General features: G+C 43.6%; 1 protein-coding gene across 1 annotated transcript in view; it reads left to right on the forward strand.

Annotated features, from left to right (window-relative positions):
- kst (spectrin beta chain, non-erythrocytic 5 kst) overlaps window positions 1-19864 on the forward strand; it is a 260747-nt gene that overhangs the window by 211310 nt on the left and 29573 nt on the right. Inside the window, exons 51-65 of the mRNA XM_084581862.1 lie at window positions 459-577; window positions 2084-2198; window positions 2298-2411; window positions 2856-2977; window positions 3254-3314; window positions 3537-3638; window positions 7670-7936; window positions 9740-10003; window positions 10675-10959; window positions 11830-11955; window positions 12271-12401; window positions 13105-13291; window positions 17947-18147; window positions 18826-18921; window positions 19508-19642. Coding sequence (XP_084437988.1) covers window positions 459-577; window positions 2084-2198; window positions 2298-2411; window positions 2856-2977; window positions 3254-3314; window positions 3537-3638; window positions 7670-7936; window positions 9740-10003; window positions 10675-10959; window positions 11830-11955; window positions 12271-12401; window positions 13105-13291; window positions 17947-18147; window positions 18826-18921; window positions 19508-19642 — 2325 coding nt within the window. The remainder of the gene's footprint in view (window positions 1-458; window positions 578-2083; window positions 2199-2297; window positions 2412-2855; window positions 2978-3253; window positions 3315-3536; window positions 3639-7669; window positions 7937-9739; window positions 10004-10674; window positions 10960-11829; window positions 11956-12270; window positions 12402-13104; window positions 13292-17946; window positions 18148-18825; window positions 18922-19507; window positions 19643-19864) is intronic.

Consider the following 19864-nt stretch of genomic DNA (forward strand, 5'->3'; position numbering starts at 1 on the left):
ACAGTGGGTTTTGAACATCGAGTTGATGAGAAATAAAATGTGCAGATAAGCTGCCTTCCACTCGCACATGCATGCGCAGTGAGTTGGCATGTTTTTAACAAAATTGTTTTACTTTCTCCTGGCTTCATTGTTTTATATTTTCTTCTTTCTTCAAATCATAGTAAAGACCTATGCTGGTTTGGCGGTCCTGCTTTATGCTTGCACCATTCTTCTTGCTCTGAGTATGATCATCCTCTCGTACTTTGTTCATAAATCCTTGTGCATGACATAAATCTCAAACATGCAAGGGCATTTAATTGTATTGTGTTCCTTACTTTTAAAACTGTTCAAAGCGCACTCAGTTTTTTTGCTTACTATCTGCTCAGAAAGTTCTGTATCTTGCTCATCGGTCAAGCTTTCTTTGTGAATGTGTATTGGTTGGAGAAGCACTGTTATTGTCTGTTTCTACATTTTTGTAGGACATGAGGGTTGACGACAGTCGCATCAAGAACATCAACGCGCTCGCCGACAAGCTCATCCGAGAAGGCCGGCCCAACACGCGTGCAGTGCAGCTGCGGCGGGAGAAACTGAACCGGAAGTAAGGGGCTTTTTGTTGGGTCTGTTGTGAGCCTAATGCAAATTGATAACAGGAAAAAAGAAAACGCATGGCTTTCTTTAGAAAATTCTGCTTTCAAGGGACGTTCCAGTTGAAGCCTTTTTTTACTATAGCAGAGTGAACCATAGTTTCACTCATTTCTTTTAGCAAAAGACAATCTACCATTATTTTCACCTCTGTGCGAGGTTTTTTGGTTAATTTTAGTAAACAAAATGGAAAAGGAAGGTGCTTTGAAGGACTGTTTAGTTGGGACGTGCAAGTGTTCAAAATTTTGAGTATGAATCAAGTATGTTTGTTGTTCGATTCATACAAGATTTGAGAAATGAACATTCGAGGATTTCCGATTGTTTGGCAGTGATCAAACACTGGGCTAGCTTTCATAAATTCAAGTATGGCAGAACCACCGCACCTGGGAAAAGTTTCCCAAGATTGAGTTCAAAGTGCTAACAAAGAAAAGCAGTATGAAAGCATCTTCTTTGCTTTCTTCTGCAACATTTGGTCATGAGCAAAAGCTGCCACATATTGACCTCCTGCAAAATTTTGTGAGTTGGCTTTCCTGCATGTCGTGGCTGTCCAGAGTAGATGGTGGAGCATGAAAGGTGAGTTGTGAAAGCGACGAGTTTCATGGGGATGGGTTCATAATGCAGCATATTTGGGAAAATCAGACATAACGCTTTTGCATTGTGATTGTTTGAAGTGGATGATTGACCATCGTGTTCTCATTTGCAGAGTTTGTCACAAGGTTCAGTTAAGCCTATTAGCATCCAAATATGATAGATGCATGCGATTAACATTGGATAAGATAATGAAGAGGATGCCTTTGCACTGTTTTGCTTACACCTTAAACTGTTCGGGCAATTTGTTGAAATATTTTGGTTTTGCAATGGCTAGATATATTTTTGACCACTGCTGCATACAGGGAAGTGTCGAAGATTAGAAAATTCTCGAATATCAATTGCTTGAATCAGGTAGGAAGCAAATAGCATTCTTATTCAATTCGTATTAGAAAATTTAGCATATTGTGCAATTCTGATACGTGTACTTTCTGAATTTGTTTTTAAACTAAGCCACACCAGTTAAAATCATTAGTTAACCGAGAACGCCGCTCTGGAGTAATTACAAAGTATTAATTTTCGCTTGCTGTCTTCAGTCTTTGTGTATTATACAAGTACGCTTCCATGAAGGCATATTTTCAGGTAGAAGACAAGTTTAAATCTCTAAAAAATGCATGCAGAGTGCAAGAGTTTGGTAGAAATTATGTTTTCTGAAAATGAAGGGTTCTAGACATGCATGAGACATGAATGAACGGCATAAATTTGTCTCACATGCACAAACTGTCATGCATGCTTGCCTCTCTTACGTTCGTGGATATCTAATGCTAGTACTTTCAAGCTGATATGTTTGCTCCTTTGGCTCTTTTGTTCTTTTTTCTTGAGGAATTTTATGCCTAAATGCAACAGTCATGATTATGACTTTTTATTTTTTCAGGTGGAAAGCTCTGCAAGGAGCTCTGGAGGCCTACCGAGCCAAGCTAGCCGCCGCTCTCGAAGTGCATGCCTTCAGGCGTGATGTAGACGACACTGTCGACCGCATCAATGAAAAGGTCAGCGCACTGCTCACGTCACCTTGCTCGAATTCGTTCATACTATGTGGAGTTTGGATCTTTGTGTCTTAACACGCTTTTTTCTCATTTATTTCCCAGGCTATCGTTATGTCAACAAAAGAAGAAAGCAAGAGCCTACGTGCTGTCGAGTCTCTGCAACGAAGGCAGGATGCTGTGGAACGAGAGATGACGACCATCGATGCCAAGCTCAAGGTTGGGACTCTTCTTATTTCTGTTACGATAGGAGTTGTAAGGTTGGGACTGTTCTTATTTCTGTCAGGATAGGATTTGTATGTGAGTGGTCATTGATATGTTAAGTGCATGCAGGTTTTCCCCCGTCTTTCTAGGAGAATTTTTTTCTGGTTGGCACACTTGGTGCTCATGAATGCCTGTGTAAGCTGCTCTTTGTCACGAGCCCTTAGTGACTAGCACTGAACTCAGGAGCAGGCTTGTTGTCCTATAGCACTAAGTAGCCATAGCATCAGAGTGACAAACATGTCGCCTGACCACACACTGTGGGCGTACTACAGCTCTAGTTGTAACCACAGTATTCGACTACTGGTGGCATTAGAGTAGTGAGAGCAGTTCCAGTTTTGCTTAGTTTGCCTCGATGGCCACCAAATTCAATTTGCTTGAATGCGTTTTTTTTTACCACAGGACCATCAGAACGATTGTGAACGGCTGATGAAGAAGCATGGGGAGCTGGCCTCGCCTATTCGATCCAAGGTCATCGAAGTTCAGGAGAACTGGAAACGACTTATGGGCCTCTGCAACAACAGGTGAGCTTATAAGTAGTTCTGCATGGTATAAAGAGACATAAAAGCCAAAATGACTTCTTGTATAAGAATTATGAACATTTAAAAGCTGTATTTTACTATATAAAGTCTTTGATGTCGTAAGTGTATGGGCTATGGGAAGATTTTGAGCTTGTAACTTAGAATTCGAATTTGATGAGGAAAAATCGATTAACTTGGTTTGGCTCGTATATTCCTTCGGCATATGAATTATTCAAGCTCCTAATAAATTTCTCCTTCCTTTATCTCTTTATCACCCAGAAAACAAACTCTGGCTGGTGCATATCAACTACACAAGTTCCTCACGGAGGTGAAGGGTCTGGTGAGTTGTTTTGCCACCTCAGTTAATTCTTTGCAGGTGCCGTTTGTGTTTTTGAATGCTTCGGAAAAACTTGTCTTTCCTGAGCAGCGAATTAGGTCTGCTTGATGTCTCAGCTAAGCCTGCAAAAGTGTCGTGGACATTTTTCATAGCTCCAAGACAAGCAGCTAACTGTTCATTGCCTTGCATTGAAGTTTAGAACATTGATGTGTTGGGTCGTTGCAGGAAGCCTGGATCAGTGACCTGATCGAACGAATGAATTCAGGTGGCCTAGGCTCCAACATGCTAGAGGCTGAAAGCCTGCTGGAATTCCACCAGGAGTGTAAGGTGAGGTTTGAAGCTGCATTTACACACTGTGCAGAACAGTTGTACTGCCATGGTCGCATGAGCGTTTTCAAGTCCAGTTACACTCACTGCCAGCATATATTGTATGAGCGTTCTGTGCTTCATAGCCTGCACCATTTCACAGGAACGGAGTGCAGGGCCAAAGGGCTTCACCACGTTGCACTCTTTCTGATCATGCTCTTTTTCCACTTTGCTTCAGTTTATTTATGCACTTTAGACATACAGTATCAGGTGAAATACCTGCAGAGCAGTCTTTCTAGAGCAGCTGCATATTTACTGTTTTGTTTGCAGAATGCACATTTCTGCTCCGCTTTGATGGTTTCCCTAGGAAAATTGGCCAATGGTTGATGACTGGTATTTCAACAATGTTCAGTTGGCAGCTAATGGGCTTAGCCATGTAAATGTTAGCCAGCATTGGGTCATGATCGGCAAAAGCATGCGACCAACCATTGACTAACGACTGGGCAATAGTAGACTTCTGATGCGAAGGCAAGCAAGAGGCCCGGCACTGGGCCATCATGATAGCTAATAGGTTATTCAACTATACTTTTGAGACATATATAACTGTGCTCAAGAGTTGGGCACAGGCTCTTTTTGAAATACCTTTTGTTATCTCGATCCTGTCTCAGCCAGCAGTATGTTTTCAACTGTATATGAATATTTGTTTTTATATATGCGACCTCATTTTGGTAGTCAATAGTGAACAAAAAATTCATTGCAAATTATAGGGGCCTTCAGAAGAATTAAGAGAGTGTACGGGAAATCACAAAAAGAGCCCACCGCGGTGGTGCAGTGGTTAGGGTGCTCAACTTCTGTATTCAAGGATGCGGGATCGAATCCCATCCGCTGCGACCGCTTTTCTTTGGAGGTGGAAAGCAAAGTGTTCGTGCACTGTGCGATGTCGGTGCTAAAGAACCCCAGGTGGTCAAAATTTTCGTAGCCCTCCACTGCGGCGTCTCTCATAACCCGATTTGCTTTGGGACGTTAAACCCCGCAAACCAAACCAAATCACTAAACAAGGCCAGGAACCAAGTAAAATCGAGTGTGAGGTCTATAGTGGATGCGGCTGCAGGAGTAGTTCTAATGCATTAGTCTGACAGGGTGAGGCTAGTTACAAACACAGTCGAACCCGGATATATCGAATTTCGGTTATATCCCCTTGAAAATCCCATGTAAAAGTATAGGAAAGCCGCATCATATATCGAACTCAATTTCACCGGTCGTTCGATATATCAAACTCCGCACCACGCACTGGAAAGTGTGCCTTCTCCAAAGAGCATCACCCTCGGCCGTTTGCCGCGTGACGTTTTCAAGCCACGCGCGGAAGGAATGAGAGGGGACAGTTCGTCGATGGCTGGCCTAGGGTAGCGCCGTGCCCATTCCCCAAAGGCGCGCGCATTTGCGGTAATCGTTTCTCGCACGCCAGCACGTGACGTTTGCAAGCCATGTGCTTGAATGAACCAGAGAGAACTGGTGGGAAGGAGAGGGGAAAAACGTGATTGAGCGAAACGTAAGGGTGTGCCCATTCTTTTGCCAAGCTATCTCTTTCCTTCCTCTCTCCGGGCCTTCGTTCGCAGTAGAATGCGCTACGCATGCTTGGCGCATGCGTAGCGCATTCAGCGAGTCAGCTCAGCCCGTCGGACGCTTTCTCCAGCATGTGTTGCGAACCCTCTGCGTGCGGCGGCTGACGTGGCTATGGCGCCTGCGGACGTTAAGAAGCGGCAGATCTTTCTCTCTCTCTCTTTTTTTTTTTTTTTGCGAGAGTCGTTTATTCTTATCGTTGTGCTATATGTGCGGCGTAGCATAAGATATGGCGGCTGCAGACGTTAAGAAGCTGCAGTTTTTTTTTTTTTTTTGTGCGGGAGTCGTTCATTCTTTCATGTATGAATCAACGAAAGCACGCGGTCAGCTGCAATTTTGACACCGGCTTTTAGCATTTTTCGCTTCAAACGGCATTTGCAGCTATCATTCTTTCCAATGATTTTGTGGCAGCGGACTACGTCCGCCCCAAGCGCGGCGTGATAAATCCAACCAGGCTTGTGCAATCAAGCCATCACAGGCACTCTGCCAAGTTCGCTTCCCGATACCGCAGGAGCTATTTAAAAGATAAACATAGCGTGACGTTATCGCTGCGCAGCATCTTGGCACGCTGCCAAGAAATGAGCTGTGGATGAGACAATTGAAACGGAGTGGCGTGCACCATCAACATGTAAGCGAAAACGCTTGCGATTTCTGCCGCGGCGACACAGAAACCTTGTTTTGAGCTGCTGCGGTGGCTCGAGCAGTGAGAGGGACGTGGTTTCAACAAGTTGGAAATTTTTCGCTTTGTTGCTGCCGCTCATCGCTCAATCGCTTGCATGTGAACGAGCTGGCCTTAACATTCTTTTTTTTTTTTTTTTTTCAAATTCTCGGGTGCAAAAGCAGAGGGTGGGTTCATTACGCAACGAATACGGTATCGTTTTTTCGCATCGTAAGTGCCGTCACAAGCCGATTTCTGTATATCGAATTATCGATATATCGAACTATTTAGCGATCCCCTTTGAGTTCTATATATCCGAGTTCGACTGTAGTCTCAAATGCAAATGCATCATCAAATGCGGCATCATGTTACCACTGGTACCATTGCGAGGCTTGCCTGTAGCCACCCCTGCTGTACAGTCCCAGTTACTTTAGTTGCTATGTTAGCTGCATTATGGCTGCTAAAACTGCCTACTATTACCCTTGTTTCATACTTATAACACACTTGTTTTGCCAGGTGCTCTAGGAGAGCAAAAAAGAAAGAAAACCTTGTTGAGGTAGGGGATACTACCTAGTTCGCCCCTAAAGCGGGAGAAAGGGAAATTCAGATTGCAAGCGCTTGTTGCCCAGACAGGCTGGAAACCGACTCTGGGAGAGCATGGCGGAGAGAAGTGTGGCGAAGTCGCTTGATTACGATGGCTGCTACACTGCTGTTAATGAAAATTTTACATCTGCACGTTCCAAGGACAATCCCTGAAAGCCTCCAATGCAGAGCAAATTTTGGATCAACCTAATGGATTTGATAGAGATATTCAGCTGAATGCAACGAGAGATTTTTTTCAGTTGGACACATACTTTTGCTTACTAACAACTAGCTCCAATTATCACTGTGCTACCCACGGGAAAACATAATTTCAGGATGGTGTAGGTAAAAAATTTATTCATCCAATTATTCAAACTTTTTCTTTATTGAAGCAAAGTGTAGCGTAGCTAATGGAAGGAATTTTTAATGAAATAAAGGTCAAAACAAAAGTATAGAACATTTATGATATAAATTTCATGCTTAACTATGTCAGACACCTGTCATGCCAAACTTTCCAATCAGTGAAAAGAAAAAAGAAAACAATTACTCACATGAACCACATCGGGCTAATGCTCTGTGCAGTACTAAAAGGTTGATCCTGGGCTGCCTTGGAGAAAACTAGTTCTGCTACACCACTGCAGCCACTCAGTCATTCAGAGTGTGCCCGGTACCTTCAGAAGGCTGGGAAAGCAGTGAATCTTCTTGGCAGTGGCAAAAAAAGAGAGAAAAGAATAGATTTACAGGCAGGAATTTGTCCAGTCATATATTTTTTAAACCAAACCTCAGTCAAAAATCCTAACTGGTCAAACTGGTTTAAGGAACAATTTTCGGTTGATACCAGTCGGTCTTCATTTAAGCTCCCATAAGACCAGTTAGAATTTTCACCTGGAAAATCAGGTGAATGGTCTTCATTTTTTCACACAAAACTGTGGCTTGTATTTACAACGTCGAGATGGATGCTGCAGAATATGTGAGAACGATGCCGTTGCTGAGCAGGGTAGCTGCAAGATGGGCACCATTTTGGATGCCATGCTTGCCACTGTCGTTCCTAGGAATGCACAAATACTAATACTTTTTTCAAAATGAAAATGAAGACATCTATTATATGACGGATATTCTGTCACCGCATAGTATAATGTTTCGAGCTCAGAGAGTTTCTGAATGCCAAGTATCTTTTCTTGTTCGTGCACAGGCGGAGATGGAAGGCCGGCAGGACGCTTTCGAGAAGCTGCACTCATTTGGCAACACGTTGCTGCGAGACAAGCACCCAGCATCCGATGTGGTTGAGAAGGAGCTGGCACGCCTAGAGTCACTGCGCCAGTCTTTGCGGCGTGCGTGGGAAGAGCGGGCGGCCATTCTGCGCCAGTGCAAGGATTTGCAGGTGTTCCGAGAACAGGCCAAGCAGGCCGAGGCCTGGCTGTCCAGCAAGGAAGCCGTGCTCAACAACGAGGACCTCGGGGTGAGTGCAGGCGCACAAACAAATTTCAAAAGCAAGTCCCACTACAAGATGTACCATGTTCGCTTAAATGCTGCACAATTTTTTTTAATGATACTAGAAGCAATGAATTACCCCTCACACCATAGCTGAATAAACATTAATAACGGATTAACATTATTTTATACTGCACTGGCAGGAATAGTCTTTGCATTTTTGTTGTGGCTGCGCTACATTCGAATATTGTACAATAGTTTTCCTCATCTTAATTGCATCTGGTTCCAAATGCGCAGTCCATCCTTTGTGGCAGTTGTCTGCACATGTGCAAGATCTGCCTTAGTAGTTTGTGATGGAACCAATCAATATGGCATTGCTTTGTGCTGCTCCCCTAGGAAATGCATGGAAAGCATCCAAAACAGCGTCACCTCTGCCATGCCTTTGTCTGAATGTGTGAATGTCGATGAGTGCTTCATGAAGGGCTGAGTGATAGGAAAAGCTGGTAAAGCAATGCCAAGTAGGCAGGTGCGACAGTGCAGAAGGCGGTGCTACTGGCTCGCTTTGGGACACTAAACCCCATAAACTAAACTTAACTTTTTAGTTCTGTTTCTTATTATTATGCACTTGCACAAAACATGCATTCGTATATCATTTGACTTGCATTCAGCTTCCATTGTACTTTTTGTTCGCGCCAGTTGTGCTCCGAGCGTCGTCTGCTAGGCCACTGTCTAATTTGTTCCCTAGTGGCTCCCATGTGGCAGCACCACTCTAGCACAACAGACAAATTGGAACCTAGTGGTTCCAGCTGTTTTCAACAGAATACAGATAAAACCGATTGACACAGTTAAACCTATTGGGACCAGCTGGAGTGTGTACATTCCAGTTTTGTATTTGGAAGCAATTGGAATCTTCAGAGTGGACAATCCAGAGCAATTGAAGCATTCAATTGCAGTGCTCTAAGTATGCCAATTGTTTCCATTTGGCACATCCACTTGGTTTTGAAAACGCAGCTGGGACCTTTCCACAGAAAAAAAAAAAACCAATTGGACCAAAGGATCTTATTAGCTTTAGATGGTTTCCAACTGAAACTGGTGTCTTTTTTTTTACCTGTGTCTAATGCCTGGTGGTGACTGAACCTGTTGGCTCGCATTGGTTGAAGTTTCTGCACTTTAAGACTATTATTACACTTAATAAATTATCCTAGGTAGATGTGCAGATGTGCCCAAGACAAACTGTCAATTCTTCTGGTGACGTTTATTCTGAAACTTAGATAGGCTTCAGTTGATAATAGCTGCATTTAGAGACCAATTGGCTACCTTTGTGGCCAGTGTGCGACTCGATGGTGCGGCCAGCACAATCTTCTTTCTCTTTTAGCTTGAGGAATTCTGCACTGACACACACCCTTAGCTCTCATGACATGGGGAGGATGAGGAGAAAATTGGTTTCGGTCACATCTGGTCAGTGATGGGCTGGTTATGTCATCATGCTTTGTAGGGAGGGGACTTCAGCCTGGTTAATACATCCCCACGCCTGTCTTGCCATGTCCCTGCTGAAAATAGTAGGGCTCCATTCACGATTGCCTGGTCACGAAACTCTACGGCTTAAGAAAGCTGTTCAAGAACATATATATATATTTGTCTTCGTTGAGCAGCCTGAAACTGAGATGTGCACTACATGTGCCTCATATGTCATTAGCTTTCATGGTCAGCTGCACATCCACATTATTCTGCACCACCTTCTTGGCAAATGGCAAACTTCTTCTAATTTCAGACTTCCCTTGTACCCAAGTGTCTTGACGCAGATGTGATTGGAAGCGTAATATCCATGCAGGACTCCATGTCGAGCGTCGACGCACTGACCAAGAAGCATGCACATTTTGAGCAGACCATGGAGACTCAAGGGGAGCGCATCAGCCATATGGAGGAGTTTGCCCGCGCTCTGGTCCAGGGTGGCCACTACGACAGTGCTGCCATCCAGGCACAGTGCGATGCCATCTGTGCTCGGCGCCAGCGGCTCCGAGAGAATGCACAACTCAAACGAAGGCGCCTGGCCGAATCGCGCCAGTTCCAACGCTTCCTGCGCAATGTTTACGAGGTCTGTGTGAAGCGGGGGAGACTTGTATAGTGATTTGTTCCTTTCGTATTAGTGCTTTTTCTTGCATTCATTGCTCACATGCCAGCAGGAAGGGCATGCTGATAGGCAGAAAAGATTGTTTGGCCATTCAAGCATCTCATCAGTCTTAGTTTTTTGCCTTTTTTGTCTGAGAATGGTTAAGTTCACAAACAGTAGTGAAGTACATACTTGAAATCATTATGAACAGTTAGCTAAATCAGGGCATTTTCTTTGTGTGTGTCAGCTGGGTCCTGTACAAAGGCAGTACTTACAGAGTCCTAACCACCAAATGGTGTTGGCACCACAGTGTGGCAGGTATTGTGACATAGATGCCCCTTGTTGCAATAAATCCCAAATGGTCAACTCGGAAAAGTTTGGTCCATGGCTTAGCAACGAGTCTGATGAAGCATGATGAATCTTGTTGAAAGCAAACTTTTCATCTCTTCATCATGCATCGTTGAGATTTTCGCATCTTCAGGTAGCAGTTTAAACGTCATTTGGATCGTAGCACATTCATGCCCCTCTCATGTTGCCTTCTATCTGCTTCCCTGTGCACAGAATTTATCAGCACAATATCTCAGACATTAAGTGCATGTTTAGAATTTTATGACGGGAACCTGTAGCGATGCTTGCCACGCTCACGAATTTCGCAGGTGGAAGCCTGGCTGAATGAGAAGCTCCAGGTAGCCTGTGACGAGAACTACCGAGACCCTGTGAACCTTCCAAGCAAAACGAAAAAGCACGCAGCTTTCGAAGCTGAAATTCTGGCCCACCGCGGCCGTGTTGAGACCCTTCTCAACGAGGGACAACGGCTGGTTGAAGCGGACCATTATGCATCAAGCCAGATCGAAGGTCGGCTGGAGGCAGTGGAAAGGCTGTGGGTGCAGCTACTCGAGCAGACAAAGTTGAAGAAAGAGCGCCTGCAGGACTCCTACCAGGTGCACTTTTTGTTCGTTAGGATCGTTACCCAGGTTAACCATCACATCATAATTAAGTCCCCTAGTTTCCTGCGGCAGAAAATATTAACAAATCTGCATAATAAAAGCAAAGAATCCCCTAAATTTTGTGAGAGACGTCAAATAGTACTTCAGAATACTTCACATTTTATTCAAATAATGTAACTTTTTTCTTTAGTTTTTCAATGTATAGCTAAAATCACCTTTGCCACCAGTCTCAATAGTTGCTCGGAGAAGCCAACTTGATGGCATTGGAGCAAAGCATGTGGTGTGCAGGTGCAAAGGAGAAGGTGGCTATGGTTACAGAAAGAAGGCGGTGCGGATTGCCGAGAAAGAGAAGGCAATGAAAAGAGTACAGTAGATTAGGGAATGCAAACAGGGCCGAGTGGGTAGAGGACTGGGTGGTTGGAATTACCGAGTAGCAGTGGCACAGAGGTGATGGTGGCTGCTGCTGTATGCGAGACTGCATGCATTTAATTACAGATGATTTGGCTTCGCTCAATTGTAGCGCGTGCATCAGAAGCATTGCCTTTTAAATAAGGTGACATATCTGCTGCTTCCATTGTTTAGTGTGCTGTGTATGTTTTCTGTGTGGGTCTCTGCTTTGGTTAGCCAGAACAGTTTAAGATCGCATTTTGCGCAAATAAGGTGCAGAAGTAGTTTTCCCATCATAATAATACTGTCATTCGTACTGGTGTCCATAACAACAGCATAAAAAAAAGATAGTGTGCCTGCTAACATGATTCCACAAAAAAACGTGGAATCGCAGGAAACTAGGGGCCTTAATCATAACTGTACTTTTTTTTGTGAAGTTACCTAATTTGTGCCCTGTTGCTTTTTGTATTTTGATAGGCGTTGCTGTTTAACTGGATGCTTGATGACTTGCAAACCTGGATGGATGATGTAGAAACACAACTTCAATCAGAAGACCATGGCAAAGACCTGACATCTGTTCAGAACCTTCTCAAAAAACAGCAGGTAAGAGCTCCGGTTTTGCCTTCATAGCATTGGTGTTTGTAGGCATGGTTTACACACAGCTTAATAGATCTTTTGATTGACTAGTTGCATTATTTGGAGCTTTTTCCACTAAAGTCTAAGTATAACGCATTTTGCAGGCAAAGCATTTTTAAGTTACTTGTAGAATGCATTTGTAGGACTTGTAACATCAGATCAGCATTGATGACAATATGGCCGTGCCATCAGCTGTGAAGAAATTGGTATTGAAGGCTGGGTGCTCTTTTTTGTGTCACAGTCTACCACTTTTTTTTTCTGTGTGCTGTTTCTCTTCCAAAGCTCCTGGAGACAGACCTAACAAACCATGCTGAAATGTTGGAGCAAGTGAAAGATCAGGCTGCCAACTTCCAGAAGCATGACCATTTTCTCAAAAACGAAATTCAAGAACGAGCAGACAGCATCATCAAAAGGTAGGAATAGTGCACTCACAGAAGTGCGCACAGCCCTCTGTGTCCAGTACATTGCGCACAGCTGCACACTGTCAAAATAGTTTGAAAAATGATGCTAGATTGTTGCGAACAATGATGTGTAGCGATGAAGTTTACAGTCTATATACGACACCATTGCATAATTCGTGCCAGATGGAACTCTATTTCCTTCTTTTTTGATAAAGTAATATATGAGCTGTATATACATTGCATCTCTTTGTAAATGCACTGAAAAAAAAAAAAAAAAAAAAAAAAACTACTCGCAGTAAAAACTGCATTCTTTTCAATGAAATACATGGTGTGAATTTTTTCAGTACACCTTGCGGCAAGGTTTGGTTTTAGGGAGAGACGTCTCTGTTTGCATCGAAATGTTACCTTTGCATCAAGTATCGCATGTAGTTTTCAACTGCAGAGGCAAGCAGTCATAGCGACTATCAGTCTTATGCACTGGGACCCATTCATTAAATCTGGTCTCACAGTTGATACTATCAGCCTCACAAAGGTTCTGGGCTGTTTGCACCGCTCACTTATGTCTACGTGCATTCCTGAACACTATATTGACTTGGCAGAGTTACTGATGGCATATGACATTTTAGCTCTTGGTTGTTGTAGCAAAGATGCATTTGCTCTTCACTGCTGTGGAAAACTTTATTTGTTTGGCGCCTTTTTTTTTCTGTGCGTGCAGGTATACATCGCTGCACGAGCCCCTTCAGATTCGCCGAGAGAACTTGGAAGAAGCCCTGCAGTTACAGCAGTTGCTTCGAGACGTGGATGACGAGATGTCTTGGATACGGGAGAAGGAACCGCTGGCCAACTCCTCTGATCTTGGCACGAGTCTCTCCTCGGTGCAGTCACTGCAGAAGAAGCATCAGGCAAGATTACCACTCTCTGTATGCCCCTGCATGCTGGTATAGGCAGTCTGCTCCTCTCTCTCTTTTTTTAACTGATGCAGGATAGGTATACCTTGTGCTTCTTTTGGCTGGTTTATCTATCAGGGCATACATGTTTGATGTCACTGATGGGGAGATGAGGCGGAATGTTCGTGTCATTGTTTCTTGCTTTCAGAAGGCAGTGCAGTTACTTGGTGTACATTTATATATTGAATAACTCACCCTGACACTTCTTGATGAATGTTTGCTACTGCGGCTGTTCACAAGGAAGTTACATTTAAATTATATTTTGGTTGTACATTAATGCAACGGTGGCGTAGAGGTAGAACATCTGCCTTGCGTACAAAAGGACCGTGGCTTGAATCCCAGTGCCATTATTCCCCACCGGAGACAAAGGTAATGTTCAATAGCCTCGGGAAGGAACAGCAGTTCACAATATGTAGCGAAGCTCTGGAAGGGGTAGGCGAATATGCTTACTTAGGACTGGTAGTAATCGCAGATTCAGACCATGAAAGGGAGATAAGGAGAATAAGATTGGGATGGAGTGCATTTGGCAAGCACTCGCAGATTATGACTAGCAGCTTACTGGTATCGCTCAAGAGGAAAGTATACAACAGTTGCATCTTACCTGTACTCACCTATGTGGCTGAAACATGGAGGCTAACGAAAAGGGTTCTACTTAAGTTGAGGACAACGCAGAGGGCTATGGAACGCAAAATGGTAGGGGTAACATTAAGAGATAGAAAGCGTGCAGAGTGGGTCAGAGAAATAACTCAAGTTAGCGCCATTCTAGTAGAAATTAAGAAGAAGAAATGGACATGGGCAGGACATGTAGTGCGAAGCGAGGATAACCGATGGTCGCTTAGGGTAACAAACTAGATTCCAAGGGAAGGAAAGCGTAGCAGGGGGCGGCAGAAAGTTAGGTGGGCAGATGAGATTAAGAAGTTCGCAGGGGTCAAGTGGATGCAGCTAGCACAGAACCGGGTTAAGTGGAGAAATATGGGAGAGGCCTTCGCCCTGCAGTGAGTATAATCAGGCTGATGATGATGATGATGGTTATGCATTACCAATGCATTGGTTTGTGCTTACCGAGCGTAGCCGTAAGCTAATAAAGGTAGTAATTAACAGTTGGTAATCTTATGCTGTAGTCGATTATTGCCACGTTAGGACAGTAAAACTTGGATATACAGTCGAACCCAGATATATCGAACTCGAAGGGGATCGCGAAATAGTTCGATATATCGATAATTCGATATACAGAAATCGGCTTGTGACGGCACTTACGATGCGAAAAAACGATACCGTATTTGTCGCGTAATCAGCCCACTCACATTATGAACCCACCCTCCACTTTTGCACTCGAGAATTTGAAGAAGAAAAAATGCGTTAAGGCCAGCTCGCTCACATGCAAGCGACTGAGCGATCTCAGCGACGATCGGCAGCGACAGAGCGAAAATTTTCAAACTTGTTGGAACTGCATCCCTCTCGCCGCTCGAGCCACCGCGGCAGCTCAAAACAAGGTTTCTGTGTCGCTGCGGCGGCAGAAACTGCGAGCGTTTTCGCTTGCATGTCGATGGCGCGCTTCAGTCCGTTTCGGTCGTCTCATCCACGGCTCATTGGCAGCGTGCCAAGATGCTGCGTAGCGATAACATCAGGGCGCGTTTATCTTTTGATAGCTTCTGCGGTGGCGGGGAGCGAACTTGGCAGAGTGCCCGTGATGGCTTGATTGCACAAGCCTGGTTCGATTTATCACACTGCGCTTGGGGCGGGTGTCATGATCGCAGCAGCTAGCTGACCGCGTGCTTTCGCTGATTCATACATGCAAGGATAAACGATAAAAAAAATTAAAAAAGAAAATAAACATCCCCGCAAAAAAAAAAAAAGAAAACTGCCGCTTTTTAACGTCCGCAGCCGCCATACCTTACGCTACGCCGCGCGTACAGCACAACGATAAGAAAGGATGACTCTCGCAAAAAAAAAAAAAAAAATCAGAGAGCTGCCGTTTCGTCAGCCGCCGCGCCGCCGCACGCAGAGGGTTCGCAACACACGCTGGAGAAAGCGTCCGACGTCTGTTTGAAAACGGGCTGAGCTGGCTTGGCGCATGCGTTGCGCGTGCTGAAAGAGAGAGATAGCTTGGCAAAAGAATGGGCACACCCTCGCACATGGCTTGCAAACGTCATGTGTCGGCGCGCGGGAAACGACAACTGCAGATGCGCGCCTTTGGGGAATGGGCGCGGCGCTGCCCAGACCAGCCGTCGCCTCTCATTCCTTCCGCGCGTGGCTTGAAAACGTCACGCTACAAACGGCGAAGGGTGATGCGATCGTCTTTGGGGAAGGCACACTTCCAGTGCGTGGTGCGGAGTTCGATATTTCGAACGACCGGTGAAATTTAGTTCGATATATGACGCGGCTTTCCTATACTTTTACATGGGATTTTCAAGGGGATATTTCGTGAGTTCGATATAACCAAAATTCGATATATCCGGGTTCGATAAAGTGGAACTGAAGTCTCAGTTCATCTTCTATACACGACTGTACATATTTTTTTCTTTTATAGTAGACATTGCACGCAGCCTGGGATTGCAAGAAAAATTTTTCCTTTTTGAAAAAAAAAAATTAGAACGGCATGTTTCTTTCAGATAGCTTTACTACCAGGCTCTTAGGAAAATCCAACTTTATGTGGGCTGTGGAGCCGTGAGGCAAAGCATGAAGCAAGTAGGGAAAAGAAAGTAAATCTGGCTACAAATGTGAAAAGAAGGTGGTGTGGTCTGTTTAGAGAATAAATATGAGTAAAATTGCAGTGAGAAGTAAGGCAGGGAGCAAACAACCGCACTGGGCAGCATTAAGCACGAGCTAGTGGTGGCAAGAAATGGAGACATGGCGTGAGTGGTTTTGCCGTGCTTGACTGTCGCTTGCATTTTTCATCCATTTGTTCCTAAATGACAAACACTGGAAGACGACGACGTGTTCATGCAAGGCTATGGTTTCTGCATGAAGTCAAACTCAGCTGCATTCGTAGCCACATTGCATTCATGTTTAAGAGGTACTCTACAGGATGTAAACAAAAATCTTACAACTGAAAGATAAAAAAAAAAAAATTGCGCTAAGAGATGATAAGAGAAGGATGGGAGATACTTTGGAATTATTTTTTTCCATAAAGCAACAAGATGTGTTTAGTAAATAGCCATTTATTACCAGACAGCATCTTCCAACAATTAACATTAATTAAAGATCCTGATATAGTAATGATTTTTGCTGGCACAAGTGACTTTACCATAGAGGAGTTGCTATGTAATGGCATTATAGACCTCTGCGTTAAGCTTAGTTGATGATTATGGTGACTGTATTCTGCTTCCAACATCTTTTTCCATCTGCGATTCCTAGCCGGCACCTCGAATTCATTCAGCCAGCTTCCTTCTCTTCTCTTCTCCCAACACAAGGGGAGCCTTTTACCCTCCTTGTCCTGTGGCGTGTTAGTGGTGCTACCTGACAGCTCAAATTACACTTTTTATTTATTTATTATTTATTTATTACAGGTTCCTGCAGCGCCCGAAGGCATTATTGCAGGGGGGGAGATGACAAGTAATCTTGCTGGGAACGCCAGTGATAAAATACATAAAAATGAAGAAAATAACACAACACAAGTGATAATGCAGAATGAGAAGCATGCATCTAAAGGGGGCAACTGCACGACAAACAAATTGATGAAAATACTCAGAAACACAGTAATGAAGGAAACACACGCAAGAGAACTGGGCGCCACGTCACACATCCGATAAAAAAGCCCGAAATAAATTTTCAGTGCAACACTCAGTGATGCCAGCTGGCAGCCGGTTCCACTCATTGATCATCAGTGGAAAAAACTAGTTTTATACACATCTGTGCGGCATTTTATTTCGCGGATCTTCCACTGATGATCAAGTCGTCTAGACAAAAAGTGAGGTTGAAGCAGGTACCGGTCTTTGTCAATGCTGAACTTTCCAAAATAAATGCTATACATGATCTGTAGTCTGAAATGTTTTCTGCGGTGAGCTAAAGATTCCCAACCAAGATGATGTTTAATAGACGTGACACTAGATGAAAAATTATAATTGTTAGACACAAATCTGGCAGCATTATTTTGGACGCGTTCGAGCATGTCTGATAAGTAAATAAACTGGGGATCCCATACAGGGCATGCATATTCAAGAATTGGCCTTATGTAAGTGAAATACAGGAGCTGCTTGACATTTGACTGCGCTTTGCTGAAATTACGCTTTAAAAAATTAAACATTCTGCAGGCTTTCGATGTAATATGCTCAACTTGTCTCGTCCACGTAAGGTTAGATGTGAAATACACGCCGAGATACTTATATTCAGAAACTTTTTGCAGGGGAACATTATTTATTGAGTAGCAGGTTGGTAGAGGGGAACGCTTACGAGTGAACGAGACAAGTTTGCATTTTAAAATGTTCAAAGACATTTGCCATTTTGAGCACCAGTACTGCATAAAATTTAAGTCTCGCTGAAGTTTTAATGCGTCAGAAGAACTTTCCACAACATGGTAAAGCACACATAGATGGTAAAGCACACAAGCACACTTTCCACTATAGCTGTGCTGTTTGCACTAGGCTAACATTATGTCTGCACCTTTGCAGGCCTTGGAAGCGGACATCCAAGCGCACGAACCGCTGGTGGCGTCAGTCGGGAGCAAGGGGCGGCAGATGATTCGCAGTGGCCACTTTGCCGCATCTGAGGTGGAGAAGAGGCTCACTGAACTCCAGCTTGGCTGGGGACGGCTCAAGGACGCGGCCAGTGTACGAAGGCTCCGCCTGCTTGACGCCCTGGAGTCGCACACTGTAAGCTCACACATGGCCCGTCGTTTTAATTTGCTGATCTTTTTTCTCTATTTTTTTTTCTTTCGCAAGCCCAAAATTTCATATATTGTACTTACAGAAGCAATACTGCTTAGCAAATTATGTAGATTTAGAAAGAGGAGAAGATTAAGGTGAAGTAGAGTGGTGGAGATATTAAAATTAATATTATGATAGTTTTGGGGGGATTGCAAGTACCCAGTACTAGATTGAAGGGGCCAGTTACTGCACAAGGTGTATACACTTGAGCCGACAGCCAGTTTTAGTTTTATTTCATGGCACTTTGTCTTTTTGTTATTCAAGTTGACTCATCTCTTACGTCATACTTGTGACGCAAGTGAGGTACAGCTATTATTTTTACTTCTTGACTTGTCAAAAGGGCAGAAACTCATTAAAGACATTTTTTTTTTTAACTTTATTATTCGGTTATGATTTTTGCACGGAGTTTATGTTGTCTGAATCAAGACGAATGTGCTGACGAGTAAAATAGAAATTTGATTGACATCTATTTTCTGGAGGATATTTTGGGGGCTCTTGGATTAAACCTTATTACTGTGAACCTAGACATCTTTGGGTCTCTCATAACTGCTGTATAGCTATTGTTGCTTTGTGTAATCTTCTAGAATTTAGGGTAACATTTAATTCTGGAATTCTGTTGCCCAGTTCTATAGTGAAGCTACCGAAGCTGAGGCCTGGATGGAGGAAAAGTTCCTTGTAGTCAACAGCCCAGACCTTGGGAAGGATGAAGATTCTGTCATGGTGTGTAGAATTTTCATGTCACTATTACCACTACACTTATGGCAGGTGTTTTGCTGTGTTAACTTTTGTTCAATGGTGTTTATCTACATTTGTTCTGAAAATAAAAATGGTTTCTAATATATTATTGAGGCCAATAATTACATTTCTAAAGTTTTTGTAAATTTCTTGGCAGAAGACCTGCGTTGGTTATGTGAGGAATTGTAGTATTAGTCTTTCATGAAGCACTGTGTTGGAAAAAAAAAAAAGCACTTGTTTTTCTTTCTACTGATGTGATTTCCGCTTGCACATTTTTTAATCACACTGCTGTCATTCATGTACTATTAATTCAGTTTAATTTCTACAGCACACTGCTTTCGAATGACGTTTAATAGTAGAAACTAAGAGAAAATTGAGTGAAGTATGTGATGAGTGCAACATCATGTGCAAAATGTTTTCATGGTGTAAAACATTTTAGGTTTTAGTTGTGCTTTCCTTATAGTATTTCTCTTGCTTGGTAGGGATACTTGTAAACCAGCTTTTATGGATGGATTACCTATTCTTAATTGAAGGGCTGTTTTTTAATATACTGGATCAACACCTTCTCCAGGCACTAACAAAGAAGCTTGATGGTGTTGACCGGGACGTTGATGGCTTCAACGCCAACATCACCCGGCTGATGAAGCAGAGCACAGAGCTGGTCGACAGAGGTCACTTTGACAGTGCCAACATCACCAAGAAAATGGCAAGTGCATCTCATTTTATAAAGACCCTCTCAGGGAGGCATACTGGATGCTGCACTCTGTGGGCGGTAAACGAGGTCTGGTGCCTATCCTTTATTACATAGTTACTGCTGGTTGTCCTCCCATTTATTTTCTCCTCGTTTGCTGTGATAAAACCAGGTGCATCTCTTCTGTAGTCTGTGTTTTTTGCCTGCCTTCTTTTTTCTTTGCACCTACCTGCTCAC

Source organism: Amblyomma maculatum, chromosome 10 (genome assembly GCF_055883805.1).
Source record: "Amblyomma maculatum isolate TAMU_Amacu chromosome 10, ASM5588380v1, whole genome shotgun sequence".
Lineage (NCBI taxonomy): Eukaryota > Metazoa > Arthropoda > Arachnida > Ixodida > Ixodidae > Amblyomma > Amblyomma maculatum.